Source organism: Suricata suricatta, chromosome 11, assembly GCF_006229205.1.
Source record: "Suricata suricatta isolate VVHF042 chromosome 11, meerkat_22Aug2017_6uvM2_HiC, whole genome shotgun sequence".
In the NCBI taxonomy this organism is placed as follows: Eukaryota; Metazoa; Chordata; class Mammalia; order Carnivora; family Herpestidae; genus Suricata; species Suricata suricatta.
In genome coordinates, this window is record NC_043710.1 from 102,948,452 (window position 1) to 102,966,431 (window position 17,980).

General features: G+C 41.9%; 2 protein-coding genes across 7 annotated transcripts in view; one reads left to right on the top strand and one right to left on the bottom strand.

The window, feature by feature from the left end:
* DLAT (dihydrolipoamide S-acetyltransferase) overlaps positions 1-8,346 on the top strand; it is a 32,432-nt gene extending 24,086 nt beyond the window's left edge. The window contains exons 12-15 of the mRNA XM_029957322.1: positions 779-894; positions 4,987-5,149; positions 5,663-5,799; positions 6,383-8,346. Coding sequence (XP_029813182.1) covers positions 779-894; positions 4,987-5,149; positions 5,663-5,799; positions 6,383-6,512 — 546 coding nt within the window. The 3' untranslated portion in view covers positions 6,513-8,346. The remainder of the gene's footprint in view (positions 1-778; positions 895-4,986; positions 5,150-5,662; positions 5,800-6,382) is intronic.
* The window catches only part of PIH1D2 (PIH1 domain containing 2), a 22,305-nt gene extending 4,358 nt beyond the window's left edge, over positions 1-17,947 (bottom strand). Inside the window, exons 1-8 of one of the 6 annotated variants that reach the window (XR_003915435.1) lie at positions 17,704-17,947; positions 16,718-16,936; positions 15,489-15,612; positions 14,383-14,628; positions 12,436-12,695; positions 10,758-10,841; positions 10,490-10,634; positions 10,296-10,385 (exon numbers count right to left, since the gene is read on the bottom strand). Coding sequence is in view for 3 of the 6 variants with exons in the window: in XM_029957311.1 (XP_029813171.1) it covers positions 10,251-10,385; positions 12,436-12,695; positions 14,383-14,628; positions 15,489-15,612; positions 16,718-16,894 (942 nt within the window). In the remaining 3 variants the exon portion in view is untranslated. Of the gene's footprint in view, positions 1-9,881; positions 10,386-10,489; positions 10,842-11,912; positions 11,993-12,435; positions 12,696-14,382; positions 14,629-15,488; positions 15,613-16,717; positions 17,672-17,703 lie in introns of those variants that run through there. The other 5 variants (XM_029957312.1, XR_003915434.1, XM_029957311.1 and 2 more) reach the window with 5 other exon arrangements.
* Positions 17,948-17,980: the final 33 nt, after the last annotated feature.

Below are 17,980 nucleotides of genomic sequence, written 5' to 3' on the forward strand. Positions count from 1 at the left end.
TTTTTTTTTTTTTAGCGTTTTTGTATCTATATAAGTAGTATTTGTCTGCTTGTTTTATTTTTTCTGGGTTGTTTTGTTTTTCATTTTTTTAAATTGCGATATATTGGTGCAGTTTGGTATTAATACTGGCCTCATAGAATGAGTGGGGAAGTGTTCCCTCTTTTGGAAGAGTTTGTGAAGAATTGATTCTAATTCTTTAAATGTCTGGCAGAATTCACCCATTGGGGAAACTGTCTGGGTCCAGATTGTCCTGTGTAGGTAGTTTTTCAATTATCATTCAGCCTCTTTATTATTAGATCTATTCAGAGGTTCTATTTCTTTTCAGTTTTGGTAGTTTGTGTCTTCTAGGAATTTTTCTCAAAGTTAGCTAATTTGCGGCCTATAGTTGTTCATAGTATTCCTTCCAGTATTTCCGTAGGGTATATAGTAACGTCCTCTACTTCATTTCTGGTTTTGGGAATTTGTGAGTCTTCTTTTTCTCAACGTTTATCATTTTGTTGATCTTTTTAAAGAACCAACTTTTGGTTTTGTTGAGATAAGTGAAAAAGAAGGCCTGTTTAATACACCACAACTTACGGGACACAGCTAAAGGAGTGCTTAGCAGGAAACGCATGGCTGAAAAGACCTACATTAAAAAAAGATGAAAGAACCAACTGCAGTTTCATTCATCCTTTATACCTCCGGACACGTTGTATTCTCCACCCCCCCCGCCCAGATGATATAGTTTCAGTCTTGGGAAGAGAATGGAAGAAAATATAATGGTTTCTTGTCTTTGCAGATGTTAGAAGGGAGAAGCAAAGTCTCTGTCAACGACTTCATCATCAAAGCGTCGGCTCTGGCTTGTTTGAAAGTGCCTGAAGCCAACTCTTCTTGGCTGGACACAGTTATAAGGCAGTAAGTAAGATGCTGCCGGGGAAGGTGGACGGCGTCGGCACTTTCCTTGTGCTTCCTCGCATACAACCAGCAGCGTACGGGGTAGGGAAATGGGGCGCCGGAGCGAGCGGACTCCCACCGGCAAAGCCGATTGAGAACCGTGTAAAGCCGTTGATGAGATAATGCCCAATTCAGTCACAAACGCCTTGAGTCTAGGAAAGGAGGATGAGTTTATGGATGCGCATAACGTTGGCAACTGTTACAAAGCTGGGTTCAAATGGTTTTTGTTTACCAATTAGTTCTGCTAAACCTTAACGAAGGCAAATTGAAAACAAAACCAAGAAACGTTCGTTCGTATTATGGTGGCCCGTGGGGCGCCTGGGCGGCTCCGTTGAGGAAGTAAGCCTCTGACTTCGGCTCAGGTCATGATCTCATGGTTCTGGGTTTTGAGTCTGCATCTCAGGAAACTGATACGGTCTCCTGAAGTGCAGAGCCTACTTCAGATCCTTTGTCTTCCCCTCTGCCCCTCCGCTGCTTGCATGCTCGCGCGCTCTCTCTCTGTCAAAAATAAATACTCAAAAAAAGTATGTGGTGGCATATGGCTGACTTGGTACTCACTGTCTTTCACGTGTTGTCCCATTTTTATCCTTATGGCCACCTTATGAATTAGGGACTCTCCCATTTTATACAGATGAAGAAACTGAGGCTCATTGAGTTAAATACTTTTCCCTGGATTAATTTGTTAATAAGTAGCAAAATTGACTGGAACCAGGATTCTGACTCCTTTGCCTACCCTTGTTGTACTATATGGATTCTTTTATACTTTATTATTTAATTTTTATTGAAATAAGAGTATATACCTTAGAATATTGCTCCCTGGTTACAGTGATCTACTCAACTTTTTTTTTTTCCATCACTTACATATAACACCCAGTGCTCAAGCTCTGTATGTTAAAAACTTTTTTTTTTTAGTTTTTATTTCTTTTTGAGAGAGCACACGCAGGGGAGGGGCAGAGAGGGGAGACAGAGGATCCAAAGCAGGTTCTGTGCTGAGACCAGAGAGCCTGATGTGGGGCTTGAACTCACAAGCTACAAGATCATGAGTCACAGTCAGATACCGACTAAGCCACCCAGATGCCCCAACTTACTCAACTTTTAATCTGAGGTCTACTCCCAAGAGGCAAATATAACTTTTAAACTGTTTTTTCTGATATTTACCTTCACATTTCTTTTTTTTTTTTTTTAATGTTTTTAATTTTTGAGAGAGAAAGCACGAGCAGGGGAGAGGCAGAGAGAGAGGGAGACAGAGGATCCAACCAGGCTCTGAGCTGTTGGCACTGAGCCCGATACGGGGCTCGAACCCACAAACTGTAAGATCATGACCTGAGCTGAAGTTGGACACTCAACCAACTGAGCCACCCAGGCACTCCTTACCTTCATATTTCTAAATAACATTTTTCATTTGTTTTTATGGGCTTTTCATTTTCTTTATCAACTGATTGGTATTAAAGAAGGCTAAGATTTAGCTTTGTTATACCCTGTATACACGTGCACGCACGCGCACACACACACATCACACACACACACACACCACTGTCTTACCAAATTGATTACAGCACAAATATTGGATAAATCAGTATTCGGTAGTAATATTTTTATGCCTATGAAAATACTATTTATGACTAAGAGATGTAGTATGCTGTGAATACTGACTAGACTGATCTTAATGGTTGCCCAAAAAGGGGCTAGTTTTCTGTGTATTCATCATCAATTCTTTCTGAAAGTGCCCGCGAGAACTCTCAGCCATGTTTCAGACCTGCCAGATGTCACAGTAACCTACTCATGCTGACTTTTTCCTTGGTCACCCCCCCCTTGGAGGACATCTGAGGGTCTTACTGTTCCTTATAGACTAGGGCTTCTTTTACAAATTATTACAGAATTGGTGGCTTAAAACAAAAATTTACTCTTTCATAGTTCTGAAGGCTGAAGGTGCAGAAGTAAGGTGTTGGCAAGGCTGCACTCCCTCCCTGGGCCCTAGGGGAGAGTCTTCCCTTGCTTCTTCCAGTTTGCGTGGCTCCTGGGCTTGTGGCTGCATAACTCCTGCCTCTGCCTGCACCTCACACGGCCTCCTCCTCTGTGTCCATGTCTTCTCTTCTGTCTCTTACAAGGGTACTTGGCATTGGGTTTAGGGCCCATCCAGATAACCCAGGATAATATCATCTCAAGATCCTAATTAAACCTGCAAAGATCTTTTTTACTAATTAAGGTCACATTGATAGAGTCTGGGATCAAGTCAAAGACCTATCTTCTAGAGAGCTGTTATGAACGTATGTGTATAATTCTTTGTGTTGACCTATGCTTTTATTTTTCTTGGGTTCATTCCTTGGGGTAGAATTGCTGGGTCATAGGGTAAATTAATGTTTAACATTTTAAGAGCATCTGAAGAAAACACTTATTTGAAGAAAAGATCAAGGCTACAGGGCAAGTTCTATGAATTGTTCATTAATTCCTACCAAATGCCCTTCACCCATTTGTTTAAATAGCCATTCAACAGAGATTTATTGACCATGTACTGTTAGCTATACTCAGCGGTGAGCAAGGTAAGAAACGCCATGCTTACTCCAGCAGGAGGCCAGGATGGTTAAGGAAGTGGTATTCGCTCTGTGACACCTTGGCCAGAGCCCAGTGGTGATAGTCACACACTATCGTTAGAGCACATCCTCATGTTTACGGGTGCCAGTCCCACTGCCCTGCTCAGCTTGGGCACTTTGAGGGCTTTGGTACCGTACCGTAGTATTCTAACGCTTGTGCCTATGGAAACCAACTTGACAATAGACTGTAAATTTAAAAAAATAAAAATAAATAAACTTGTGCCTAGAAATAGCTTGAGTTCTCCCTTCCTGTGGAGTTTCACCTTTTTCTCAATTGCAGAACACTTCAGCAGGGGCCTTACACAGACCCCAAGGAGGCTATGGGTACAATTTGGGAGTTTGGGAACTTGGCTGAGGGGAAAAAAGTCATTCCCTTCCACTAGCCTCTAACTGAAATTTGGCATTTCCTCCTACCATAAATGTAGAGAACAAACCAAAGAGGTATTAACAGTACTTGAGCTGGTGACCAGTAAAAATCACCGGTTTTCATACCATAGCATCGTTGCAGGAGTCTTAAAAGAGTGGTTTTTGCTTATCACTACTTCAAAATTGTAGCAATTACTAGACCTTTTGCCAGATCTTGTTATCAGTACAGAAGCACGTATGTCACAGTTAAAAAACATTTTTTTTAATGCTAATTTATTTTTGAGAGGCAGAGACAGAGCGCCAGTAGGAGAGGGCAGAGAGGGAGAGAGACGGAGAATCTGAAATGGGCTCCAGGCCCTGCGCCGACAGGCTGTCAGCACAGAGCCTGATCTGGGGCTCAGACCCACAAGCCAGGAGATCATGACCTGAGCCGATGTCAGACGCTTAACCGACTGAGTCACCCAGGCGCCCCGCAGTTTTGTTTTTTGAATAGTTTGGTAATTGAATTTAAAATATAGTTAGGGTTTTTGTTTGCTTATGGGGTTTTTTGTTAGTTGTAATTTGAGTATTTTATTTTCTGTGTTAAAAATATATACTCAGAAAGGACTCAGATGCAGAGGTACTCATGGCATAATATAGATTGGGAGTCCTACCTCCCGTCTACCCTGCGTCCTGAGCTGATTCTCCCAAGCGCAGTCCGCTCCCTCCGCCCTTCCACTGCTCAGGCTCTGCCTGCAGGCTCAGCTCCAGCCAGGCCACTGCATCTCAGCATCCAGGGAGTTCTTCGAGTTCTTCTTGTTTAATTCGCACTGAATGCTGGGTCTTTTCCACCTGCACCCATGTGTCAGTCTCGGCAAGTGCAAGGCAATTAGAGGACATGTGTAACCAACCCACTGACATGTTTCTTGTCCATTTGCAAAAAGTCCGGTTAAGGACAGGGCATGGCAAAATGTAAAAACCAGGAGAGCTTTCTCTCTGGCTGCACACCAGCCCGGACTCAGGTAAATATCAGTATTCTTGCCTAGCCTGACACATAAGCTCTTAATAAATATTGTTGGTGGTCATCGGTTTCCTTTTCTTTTTTCTTTTGCAATAGAAATCACGTTGTCGATATCAGTGTTGCAGTCAGCACCCCGGCAGGACTCATAACCCCCATTGTATTTAATGCACATATAAAAGGACTGGAAGCCATCGCTAATGATGTTGTTTCTTTAGCAACCAAAGCACGAGAGGGTAAACTGCAGCCTCATGAGTTCCAGGTAGAGTTTACTTATTTCCCTTCTCAATGTTAAGAATTATGTTATTTTTAAGAGCAGCATAATGTTTTTATTGCATTTTCCACCTTTTGATTCTGCCTTATATTCTTACGGACAACAAGGCCCTGAAAATAAAAGGTGAATAACCTATCGAAGCTGAAAATAGGATATTTTCCAGCAATTGGCAAAAACCACACAACTGACTTTCGTTCATATCGTGATGGTTGTATGTTTTCATTAAAGTGTATTCCATTCAAGCCCGCCTTCCCCCCTTTCAGCTTTATCGATGTATTTAAATAGCAGATAAGAATCATATATATTTAGGTTGTTCAACTTGATGTTCTGGTATATGTATACATGTGCTTATTTTCCTATTTTCCTTTCCTTTTTATTTTTGAATAGTTCAGAGGCCTTCCTTAAGGATGGTTTTAAGGTCTTTTCACAGAACATTTGTCTTTTTTTTTTCCAACTTCTGTTGAGAAGCAGTTAACGTGGTCTATTTTTAATTTCTCTTAGGGTGGCACTTTCACAATCTCCAACTTAGGAATGTTTGGAATTAAGAACTTCTCTGCTATTATTAACCCACCTCAAGCGTGTATTTTGGCAATTGGTGCTTCAGAGGATAGACTGGTTCCAGCAGATAATGAAAAAGGGTAAGCCCCAAAATAAAGAGGGAGCTGTAAGCTCATTTTCATTCCACTATACCTGTCTCTGAGTCTCGGTTTTATAGTTATTGGCATAGACTGTTGGAGCTTCAGGTAGAGTCAGATACAAGTCTAGGAGGAAGTTTCCAGAGCAGCAACGCTTCTTTTACTAAATGTAGTTAATCTTATTTGAGATGGGAAGCCTTAGTTACTGTGGGTGAGGGATCAGTATACGTTTTCATGGAGGCAGGTTGTCAATATTTTAGGCTCTCTGAGTCATCTGGTCTCTGTCGCAAATACTCTGACGCTATAGTGGGAAAGCAGACAGAGGAGTCACCACATAAGTGCATCCGGCGGGATTTGGTCTGCGAGCTGTAGTCTGCCAGCCCCCCCCCCCCCCCCCCCCCCCCAGATGGCTGTTTGGTCTGTTAAGCGGGAGGCGGAGCTAGAGGCTGTAGCACATACATGAGGAAGTGGAAAGCAGTATTACCTGGTTGGCGTCACAGGGTAGGAGTCGGCATGTGGGCTTGTTACTGGCTAAAAATGAGCGATTGCTTTCAGAATGCCTAATAGTGTTCTTATCTTTTTCTAGATTTGATGTGGCTAGCATGATGTCTGTTACACTCAGCTGTGACCACCGGGTTGTGGACGGAGCCGTTGGAGCCCAGTGGCTTGCTGAGTTTAGAAAGTACCTTGAAAAACCTATCACCATGTTGTTATAATTAACCCAAGAATTCCGAGACTCTCCCAGGTTCACAGTGGTTCATTCTTATCAAGATACAAATATATTATTATGCAAGTGGTTCTTTTTATTTTGAAGTTAACCGGAGTTATTTTTGAGTCTGTCCAGATAAGTTATTTGTAATGGGCATTACCAAACTTTTTAAAATGCCAATTATACCTACATATTGTACACATTTAACCAACTCCAGATTTTAAGCTGTGTATTCCTAGTCAAGACAACATGAGGCCTGGCCCTTTGGTGATACGACCATCGGAATGCAGAGGCAGAATTGTGGTTCCCTACTGAAACAGATACGTAAAAGTAATCTGAATCAAACCTTGAGGTTTTGAAATCTAATTGCCTCATGTTTTGCTTAGATTTGAGGGAAAGAGAAGTCAAGGAAAGAGAGAAGTCCATTCTCTTGGAAAAAGGGTTTGAATTAAAGCTTGATTTTGGAATACAACCCTGTTACATTATCGTGGTTTATCACGGATGGGAAGGGTAGAGAACTTGAAGGAAAATACATTTTAAAAGTTAACATTTTCTTACACTTCTTCAACTGACTGTTCTTTATTTTTCTATGAATCCCCAAATGGTTGTTTTCACCTCTTACGATGAAGATATAAATATAAACCAGCTACTTGGTATAAATGAGAATTTGTGTGGGTATTTATTTAAATGCCTTACATGTGTAATTCTGAGAGCAGAATTTACAGTTACCTCCAAATGAAAAAAAAATATGCTTATAGAATTTAACAGAGAAGTTGTGAAAGTAGAATTCTTCCTCCTTGATTAACTGGTTGTTACTTGCAAATGAACTTTGTTGCCACAATCTGTTACTCAGATAACTTTGGAAAACTGTGTCAGGTGACTGTGGAATAGTGTACATATGTAAAATAGGGTTTCTAGTGAGGTGTACGCCGAAGTCCCACGTATCACCACGTCCTGTCTGAGACGAGGAGGGGCAGGGACACTGGCAAGCAGCTGGGATGCGGAACGACTAGAAGCCAAGCGGGCATTTCCACTTGGATAACGTCAGAAGTGCTCAGTGTGTACAAAAAGTCTGTGTTTTTCCACCCAGTGTTGTCTCATGTACAGTAAGAAAGTCCTAAAACCCTGTTGAAGAGGGAAAACACTGTTTAGGCCGCTTGCTCCCTTACCAGCCTAAACATTTTTTTCCCATTTTGTTATGATTTGCCTTTCTTTTTGGGGGATGGGAGAGTAGGAGGTGATATTCAGGATGAGTAAAATGAATTGGGAACATTATCACAATTCTAAACTTTCTATTGAATTGATGTGTTTTAATAAATATTTAGAATTATTTATGATTATTTAATATCAATCTGACCAGTGTTTTCTTGTGTATATGTGGAACAGTTCCCGAAATTTAGGTGTTTCAGTGTTGAATTTATTTCTAAATGTTACATGGTGCACAATGACACTGCACATAGTCCAGAAATATTTCCCTTGCTATACTATTATGAAATCAATTCCATACATTAATCCGATTTTTCAGTAATTAGTAATGTTAGCTTGAATCGAAGATTACGTAGAAGGAACAAGTTTATCACAAGGGACCATCATTATGAGCCCATCTGGTTCAAATACATGAAACTTCAAAGATAATTCATTCTTGGCAAATGCTTTCAGCTCTCTTGTTCCCTTGAAAGAAAAATAAAAGGTTGCCTTCTAAGAATTAACTGAGTTAAAAATTAATCTGAGCTATAACCTACATCTGGATTCAGTCTATTTCTCTTACCAGAACTGAAAGAAAACAAGTTAAAAGTTTTGGTTGAAATTATTTAAAAATTAAACTATATGTTTTCAATGTGTCTCGTCTAATTTTTGGTTCTTTGGTAATTATTTTTCACATAAAATGATTAAGGCCAGGGACAGCTAAGTATGTGTCTACTCCTAATAGAAATTCATTTTAAGCTTACAGGATTGGTAAAAGAAAGGACTGAGTTTAGCAGGACCTAACCTGACACTTTAAGCCCAAGGGGTCACTGCAGCACCTCGCGGTGGGGTGCGGCACATTGCAAGATGGAAGCATAGTCTGGCCCTGTTTGATGGTTTACCAGTCCTGGGGTTTGTGAGTGAAATTACAGGAACCCAAGGCCTGGTCTAAAAAAAGAGTTAACCAGCCCCAGAGATGGTAAGGTAAGGGGAAAGCATTCCAGCTTTTTTTGCAGGATGGGACTAGAATAGGTGTGTTAACTTTAGGACATCACATCAGACAGCTCTAGAAAATGTGCAGACAGTAAGGTATTCTATTGCTGGCAGAATTCAAATCCAACCAGGTTTAGAAGAATTATATTTGTTTTTAAATATCACAGATCAAGTGTTTATACACTAGCTTTTTAAAAATTAAATATATTTATATTTGAGAGAGAGCAGGGGAGGGGCAGAGAGAGGGACAGAGAGAGACTTCCAAGCAGGTTCTGCACTGTCGGCACAGAGCCTGGTGTCGGGCTTGAACTCACAAACAGATCATGATCTGAGCCAAAACCAAGAGCCGGATGCTTAACCAACTGGGCCACCAAAGTGCCCTGACACTAGATTAGTTTCTAAAGTTAAAAACCTGAGAGGTGCCTGGCTGGTTCAGTCAGAAGAGCATGTGACTCTTGTTCTTGAGGTTGTGAGTTCGAGCACCGTTGGTGGATGTAGAGATCACTAAGAAAAATAAATTAAAAAAAAATAAAAAGCTTTAAAATTATCAAGGACTTGAAAGACCTTATGTTGAACTAGACACTATTACAAGGAAGATGTATCTAGACAAGAGGATTAAGGATGTTTAAAGTTTGATGTGAACATTGTTGGGCTATAAATTGGAAAGTTGCTATCTTTGTGTTGGACAACCATCTGACAACTTAGATGCATAGAAGTTGGGAAATAATCACTTCTGTCTTTAAGTTGTTTTTTATGTTTATTTGGGGAGGGAGGGGCAGAGAGAGACGGAGAAAGAGAATCCCAAGCAGGCTGTGCACTATCAGTGCAGGTCTCCTGAACCGGGCAATCGTGACCCGATCCGAAATCAAGTTGGATGCTTAACTGGCTGAGCCACCCAGGTGCCCCTTAAAATTATTTTCTTAGGAGAAAGGCACAGGTCCCAAAGCCCGCTCCTTTTCTTAGGGCTGGATTATTTTGCATCTCGGGGGCAGTAACACCCAGCTACTGTTACTGCATGGCTGTATCCAAGACAAGTCCTTTTGATGTTGAAAGGTCTGAGTAGCTTGGGACTCCTACCATCCGGTCTATTTTACAGCAGCACAGGTTTGCACATTATTACATTGGCCCTGTATTTTATAGCTGGAGGAAACACTGCTTCAGTGCTTCCTGTGATAAGAAAAATTTACACAGTCTGGGATTTATTCCTGATGCAGACATTTACTAAAGAAACACAAACCAGAATTTTAACCAGTAAACCAAGAATCTCCACAATTTACTTTGAAACAGAATTTTCCCAAATGACAGTTTGTTACTTTTAAGGCCATTAGAAATAGCTTCAAAATGAGTATATCATAGCAATACTGTTTTCATAGTTTCTGCTTCTAGTCAAGTGTGAGAAGTTTAAAAAAAAAAGATAAACATGTTGATGAGAAAACCTCATTCCGTCTGAAAGAACTCTTGGAAAATAGGAAGCCAGGTTTCAGATAAACCACCACCCCCTCACCGTTGACAAGGGTCGTGTCCTTCCTGTGCCGCTAGCTCTGGAGACCCACAGCAGACGACGCTCTCACAGCAGTGGCATGGTGATGATTAACGTAGCTTTCTCTGTGATAAATTTTGCTGTAGTCGTTCCAGTATCCACAGATTCTGGAAGATTCAGATGTAATCTGTACTTCTCAGGGACCTCAATCAGTAAGTCATCCTAAGAATAACAGATGAAAATAGAAAGTATTTCTTGGTTAGAATCTGTGTTACTGGGGATTATTCCCAGTTACTCCTTTTCCGTAAAACAAGGATCCCATTTACTGCCATGTGAGTTGCAGCCAACTGTTCAGTTGCTGTTGTAGCTCCCTGAGGTTTTGTCGTTGCTGCTCAGCACATCAAAAGTTCACTGCTACGATGTCGGAAAACAGCTGTTGCCGTCCCAGACTATGTGGCATTGACTTTGTGACTGGCCAGGAAATAGCAAGGAAAATTTATCGATAGGCGAGAGGGAGAACGGTGACCCAGGGTTCCTAGTGATGAAGGCTTTAGTAAAACTATCACAGTAACTTGGAAGACAAGGAGCGTGTACCTAGTTTGTGTCTTCAGGTAAAGAAGTGTGGAAACAGAATCTCGGCAGCATGCATTCATTCTATTGGCTACATTCAATACGCTGCTGCAAGAAGAGAAGAGCTTAGAAAACAATTTCCCACTTTGTAAGTAGGATTAAAAGAGAATATACAGAGCCCAGGAATATACAGACGTCAGGACTGGGAATAGAACCAAATTTCCAATATGGAAACCAATTTGACAATATATTTTTAAAAAAAAACTACATTTTATTTTCAACCAGTAAAAAAACAATAAAGATTGAGAAATTATTTTTTAGCAACAGAGGCCGATTAGGACAGCCTGGAGGTAAAGATTAAATCACACGGTCATCATACCCTTTGTTCAAACTTCTAGCTGGATTAAGGTAGAGCTCAGTTAATCCTTATATTTGGCTCAAATGACAGCAGTAAATCAAAAGAGGCCATTGGAAAATGGACACTTCTGGGCACCGGGGTGGCTCAGTCGGACTCTTGATTTTGGCTCAGGTCATGATCCCTCACATTGTGAGATCCTTTGTGAGATGGAGCTAGGGCTCTGCGTTGGTCTGGAACCTGTTTAAGATTCTCTGTCTCCCTCTTCCTCTCCCTCTGCACCTCCCCTGCTTGCTTTTTCTCGTGCTCCCTCTCAAAAAAAGGAAAAAAAGGAAGAAAAGGAAAAAATGGATCTAATAAAGAATTGTGGGTGTGGCACCGACTGGACTCAAAGAAATAAAATGCTGCCAGCCTAGATTAACACATTTAAAATGACCGTTAGGCCCCCAACATCCCGAAGGCAAGAAACAGGGTGAGTAAACTTCTCAGTACTTATGGATGGCCTGTTCTCCAGTGCTCTTTTCAGATGTAGCCAAGGTGGATAATGAAAAACGGAAACCCTGCCCAAAGGATGAAGCTGAGGGTCATGAAAAACACTGGAACTAGGGGACGAGGTAATCCTGTAAGGGGACCCAGCCAAGAACATCCTCTGCCTTCAGGCAAGGACCTCACAGTATCCGCCTACCAGGATTTCAGAACTGCTGTGCACCAGTAACTGCCGTGCGCCTCATATTTTTCCCATTTCCAAGCTGAGACGCTGACTGTGGTTGCGGTCTCTCCATCCCATGAAACGGCGCGTGGAGCTATGGCAGAAGATTACATGCCTTTGGGGTCCAAGAGACTGCGGCTGACGGTGGCAAAATCCTACGCCTGAGAGTCTGATACTGGGATTGGAGGGGACTTCCTTGGGAAAGAAGCACATTATTTGTGACCTGAGAGTAGACTGGTACAGATTGTAGGACTTTTGCCAATTATTTATCTTCTTTTGTTAGATGATTGTACATCCTTGCCATCTGAATTCTTGTGAGAATGTTCCTCCCAGCTCTACTGGTTTAGGATGTGGCCTTGTGACTTGACTGTAGCCAACAGAATATGGAGTAAAAGTGATATATACTATGTCTGAGAGCAACTTTTAGGATCCATGGCACGGGTTAGCCGTTCGTATTTTCCGTCTTCCACGAGCGTGGAACTACCCCGTCACCAGTATCTTGGAATGTGCAAGACCCTGGAGCAGAGCAGGCCTAGGTGACACATAAGCTGGGCGAACTGCTGTAGACCACTGAGATCGTGCAGTTTGTTACTATGGTATATTACAGTAAATGCTGTCTGATTACCTACTTGACTTACCTCAGAAACACTAAGGTCACAGAGAGATGCGGAGTTAATACCAGGTAGTTCAACCTCTATCTCAATTTTCCGAGGTTTCTCATTCTGATCGGCCACAATTTTTAATTCATAGGCTGGTTCCTTCATCTCTACCTGGCTCTCTGTACTGGAAATCTCCTCTATCAGACACTTGGTTTTGCCTGAAACTTTCTCTTCTGGCAATAAAAGTTGAAAGTCAGCTGGATTGCTCACAGTACTAGTTATCTGTTCCAGGGTTAGTTCTTCAGGAAAATAAAAGTAGGGGGGAGATGAAATTTAAAAAAATTAATCAACAATATAAAATACTATCAGGCTATGAGCTTTAATATATGTGGTATTAGCCAAAATGGCAGATAAAGTTGAAGCTAAATTAGTTCGGAAATCTTAAACCAAAGAACTTGTTTAAAAAGTCTGTAGTACTTAGGGACACCTGGGTGGCTCAGTTGGTTAGGCGTCCGACTTTGACTCAGGTCATGATTTTGCAGTCTATGGGTTTGAGCCCCATGTCAGGCTCTGTGCTGACAGCTCCGAGCCTGGAGCCTGCTTCGTATTCTGTGTCTTCCTCTCTCCCTCTCCCTCCCCTGCTCGTGCTCTGTCTCTCTCTCTCTCTCTCTCAAAAATAAATAAACATTAAAAAAAAGTTTGTAGTACTTAAAAACTTAGGAATAACAAGAAATAGACACATGGTGAGGTGACCTGGTTTATGAGATATGCCTTCTGTTTGAGGTCTTTTTATTAGGAAGAGAGAGAGGGCAAAGGAGAGCCTTTTGCTTTTGTCACTTACTCTCAGAAATGAAGAGAAATATGATAGAGAATACTCTCAGTAATGTTTACAGCTCTGTTAGAGCCCTCTCTCCAGTGAAACAAAAATAATGGTGTTTTGACAAAAAATGAGAGAATGGCAAAAATCCGTGAACTCTTTCGGATATAAAATGATTGTTAGTGTTAGATTTTTCAGTCTATAAGAAAATGTTCCCTAGATCTATCATGAAGCATTTTATAATTTAATATACACAACTCTAGTCAGTATGTGATTCTACACTGATGTCTATAAAGGGGCTTCTTGTTGGAAATTTTTTCTTGTACCTGTAGAAAAGCCTCCTCTGTGGATTTTCCAGTTTGTAATTATTTATCCACAAGATGCATTGGAGGCTTTCTTGTGTGTACACGTAGGATGCACCCCCGTGGGAAGTTCCTATAAAGACCCAGCAGCAGCAGTAACCTTCATTTTTGTAACTGTGGAACTTTCATTAGTGTGAATAATACTCTCAGAGGTTTTCTAAAATGAGAATCATCTGATAAAGCTGTCTACCTTAAAGTTTAAAATTGTAAGGTTGTTAATTAAATATGTAAAACACATAAAACATACTTTAGAAAATATAAATCGAACTTGGCATGGAAGGGAAGGCAGACTTGAAAATAATCAAACATTTTGGGTGTAGAACACAATTTGACCTGTGTAGTTGTTTCGGAACTCATCAGTCAGTTTCTTGAGAATCATTGTTAAGGCTGATACAGAGAAGTACATTTCTAGTTTTACAGATTCTAATTTAATGGGTAACTTACTATGCATTGTGCAGGTTACAAAACTGGTCTTATTTATTTTATACACTTTTCTCATTCAGAATACTTTTCATTATGTTTCATTGTGTTATAGTATGTTTGCATCTATTTCAGTGCCTTATTTTAAAAGCAATCTTTTGCTAATGATTAAAGAACTGTTGTCTTTAGAATGAAATAATTCATTAAACAGATCTATGAAATAATCTAAAAAAAATCTTTAAGGACATGCTAATATTTCTAATACCTAATCTTTATATTTTTCTATCTTAAGTCTTTTAAAATCGAGATTTTTAGTTTGCAAAATGCACACAGGATGTGAAACAATTTTAAATCAGTTAAATTTTCCTCTTGCATTCATGAACTTACCCTTCCTCATTTTCTCTCTTAAATCTGTGGGGTCAGTTTGCATTCTCGTCAGATTTTGTTGCATCCTTTCAATGCTTCCTTTTATTCTAAATTTGGTAATGCTGTAAGAGTGTGAGAGAGTGAGTTGGAGTTTTTCCTCAATGCATTTCATGGCCATCCGTATTAATTGATCTTTTTTCACTTGGTCCTTTTCCGCTGCCTGGAGAACATCAGGACTGTAGGCCACATCGATGACTGTACAAACATCTGTGTGTGTAATTCAGAAGGTGTGAAATGAAGACACCCTGGTTCACTGATGGGACTGTCAGCTAATTTAGTAAGCCATGGTCCTGGTGAGACTAGAACGGAGAAAGTATTCCTGTATTTTTCAGAGGTAATCACACAGTTGCTGTCTACACACATTTCCAATTAGGGCATTTTTTGGCATTTGATATGGATTATTATTAGCGAGATCGAGCAGTATTTATATAAATAAAAGTATGCTTATTAGTTATTAACTACATTACACCCAAATAAAATATTTTACTTGTACTGCCTTTTACCACGTAAAATCTGGCACATGCTCACTGTTGCACGTGAATTCAGCCTTAGTCCTTCCATCCTGACCCAGAGTTTACCTTCTAGGCCCTTGGGAGAGGGGGCTACGTGACTATCCCCAGGTACAAGAAAAAGGAAAACAACCAAGTAAAAAGACAGGGTTAATGGTCCTGGTTAATGGTTATTTACGACACAGCTGGCATACTCTGTCCTTGAGGTAATAACTGTTTCTTCGAACCCCCCCACCACCCTGAACCCTGCCTTCAGAATGACACATGTTTTCCTGCGTACCAGGAAAACCTCTCCTTATCTCTTTGTAGCTCCCTGTAATAACCGCTCCATTCTGCTTCTGCACCGCCTGCTTGCTTGCTCCTCATAAAAAGCCCTGAGTCGTTGGACTTGGGGCTGCACATTTAGAGAGTTCTGTGTTAACTCCGTGCGGTCCCGGCCGGTAATGAAGACTCCCTTCATTCGGCTTCAGTGGTCTTGGTTGGTCTCTGTGTCTCAGCATAACACTTATTCCCGATAACGTTTTTAAAATGTGCTTTCTCTCCCATGATTCTGTGTACCTGATGTCTCAGACATATCTTCTGGTCTGCCAACACTTAGAGGCACTGGATGAGTGTTTGACTGGGGAGCTGGGATCCTTTCCCACTGACATAGGTTGATGAAGAGTACTTTTTCCTTTGGTTTCTAAAAAGGAAATAGTTTTGCATGTCTCAAAACCTAGTTATTTTTTATTTTAAAATCATATCCTAAAGGTACCTCATAGAATTTAAGCTTTAAATAATAAGCATTCTGTGTATTAAAACTGTGTTTAAACCCTTTGATGAAGATGGCGCCAAAGGCAAAGGAAACCCCTGCCCCTCCCAAGGCCAAAGCCAAAACAAAGCCTTCGAAGGCCAAGAAAGCAGTGCTGAAAGGCGTCCACAGTTGTAAAAAGGAGAAGATCTGCACATCACCTACATTCCGGCGGCTCAGGATACTGCATGTCTGAAGGCGGCCCAAATACCCTCGATAGAGCGACCCCCCGCCCCCGCCCGTGCCGAGACACAAGCTTGACCACTACTTCCCCCTGACTACCTAGTCAGCCATGAAGAAAACAGAAGACAACACACTCGTGTTCGTGGTGGATGTCAAGGCCAACGAGCACCAGACCAAACAGGCCACGAAGAAGCTCCATGACACTGACATGGCAAGGTCAGCACACCGATCAGGCCCAATGGACACAAGGAAGCAGATGTTCGACTGGCTCCTGACTATGGTGCTTTGGACGTTGCCCACAAAATTGGGATCATCTCAACTGAGTCCAGCTGGCTAGCTCTAAATAAAACAAAACTGTGTTTGAGAAACTGTCCTGTTGCCAGATTTCCCCCAAGCTGCTGGCTGGCCACTGAGATGCAGCCGCCGGAGCCAGAGGAACTGGAGGGAGGGGCGGGCACTGATCGAAGCGGCTCTTCCGGTGAACGTGGCCTTATTTCACCACTTCCTTACCTCTCAGCCAACAAAGTTCTTTCCATGTGAAAAACCTCCAATTCTATGATTCTCTGTTAAATCGTTACGTTACTTTTTAAGACTCTAGTAGAAAAAGGCTCATTATGAGATTCCAAAATGATCAAGTATGAGTTTCCCATTCTTACTCCTTCAGCATGATCCTTCACACTGTCACTCTCCGTTTGGAGCGGCAGTTTCCCTCACGTTTTCTTAAAGTCGCAATAGCTACAGGTAAGTTGTTCTCTGATTATTCCAGGATTATTTTAGTCACGATCTCCCATCCCTGGGAACCAACTCTACATACCAGGATCCTGGTTTGTAGACAGAGCTGTGGTTCTGGGGCGGCACAGAGCGGTTTCCCTTCTTTCAGCTGCTGTTGAATGAACTTCTTATAGCCCTCAGGGTTGCTTTCAGCCAGATCATCTAGGAGGTTCCAGAATTGAGTAACGTGGGTGAGCAGACCCTTTGAGGAAGACTCCATGATCGAGGTGACTAGGCCTCTTAAGTCTGTGGAAAGATACGACTTGGGGGAAAAACATCTGTGTAACTAGTCATCCGTTTCTCTTTTGGAGAAGGAGGAAAAGGTGTTGTTTGGGTAAAGGTAGCACCTTGTCTAACAGATTGTGGATCAGCACCACTTTTCTTTTCCTTATTCTCTGATTATCTAGGACCCCTTCTTAGAGCTCCCAAGTTGTCAACTCAGATAACAAGTCCTTACTTCTGCCTAGACCTTCACAAGCGCTGAGGGTAGTCACTTAAAAGTCTGGAGTACAGGTGATTTTCTTGTTCCAACACCGGGGCGTTGGCTGACTGGTGCCTATGCAGTCCCGAAACGGCCAGAGGTGTGTGTGGGGTGAGGGCCACAGGAGACATCCTCGCCGCTTCCTCCAGCCTAGGCAGAGCTGGAGCCAGAATGCCCAGATCCCAATCTTGGCCTTTTCACTTACAAGGTGTGTGACCCTGAGCAATTAGGTTATATACATCAGTTTATTTATCCTCCTCAAAATGAAGACGGTAATACCTATGTCAGAGGGTTACTGTGAGAATTAAGTAATACGGAGAGGCGGGGACACTTCGTTAACACTGTATGAGAGTAATAATATCTGTGTCTAGACATAACCTCCCTCGCCCTGCCCCCGCTGGAGAGGTGTCCTACAGCAGCCACAGAATGAGGCAAATACTATAGAAGGGTTAAAGGTTTGTTGTTGATGTTGTTGTTGGGTTTTTTAGTAGGGTTAAACTAAATGGGAAGCTTAACTAAAGGGCAATCACTCCAAAGGACGAACCCACCTCCTTCTCTCCGGTTCTTGACAAACTGCGACGCCTGTTACCAGGGTAACCAGACCGGGTCCAACATCTAATTGGGTCCGGAAGGCTCCGGGGAGAACGGACGTTTACGTCTAGTTCCAGAATCTCCTCCTCCTTGCTTTTCGGTTGAGCCCGCCCCACTTCTTTTCCAGGAAGGCGCCCGCCTCCCTTCCGCACCTTCCAATCTCTGGAGAGTCCTGGAGACCCTCCCTGTGGGCGTCTCCGGGTCTCCTGTTGGTGGGAAGGGTTTCGCAGGAGC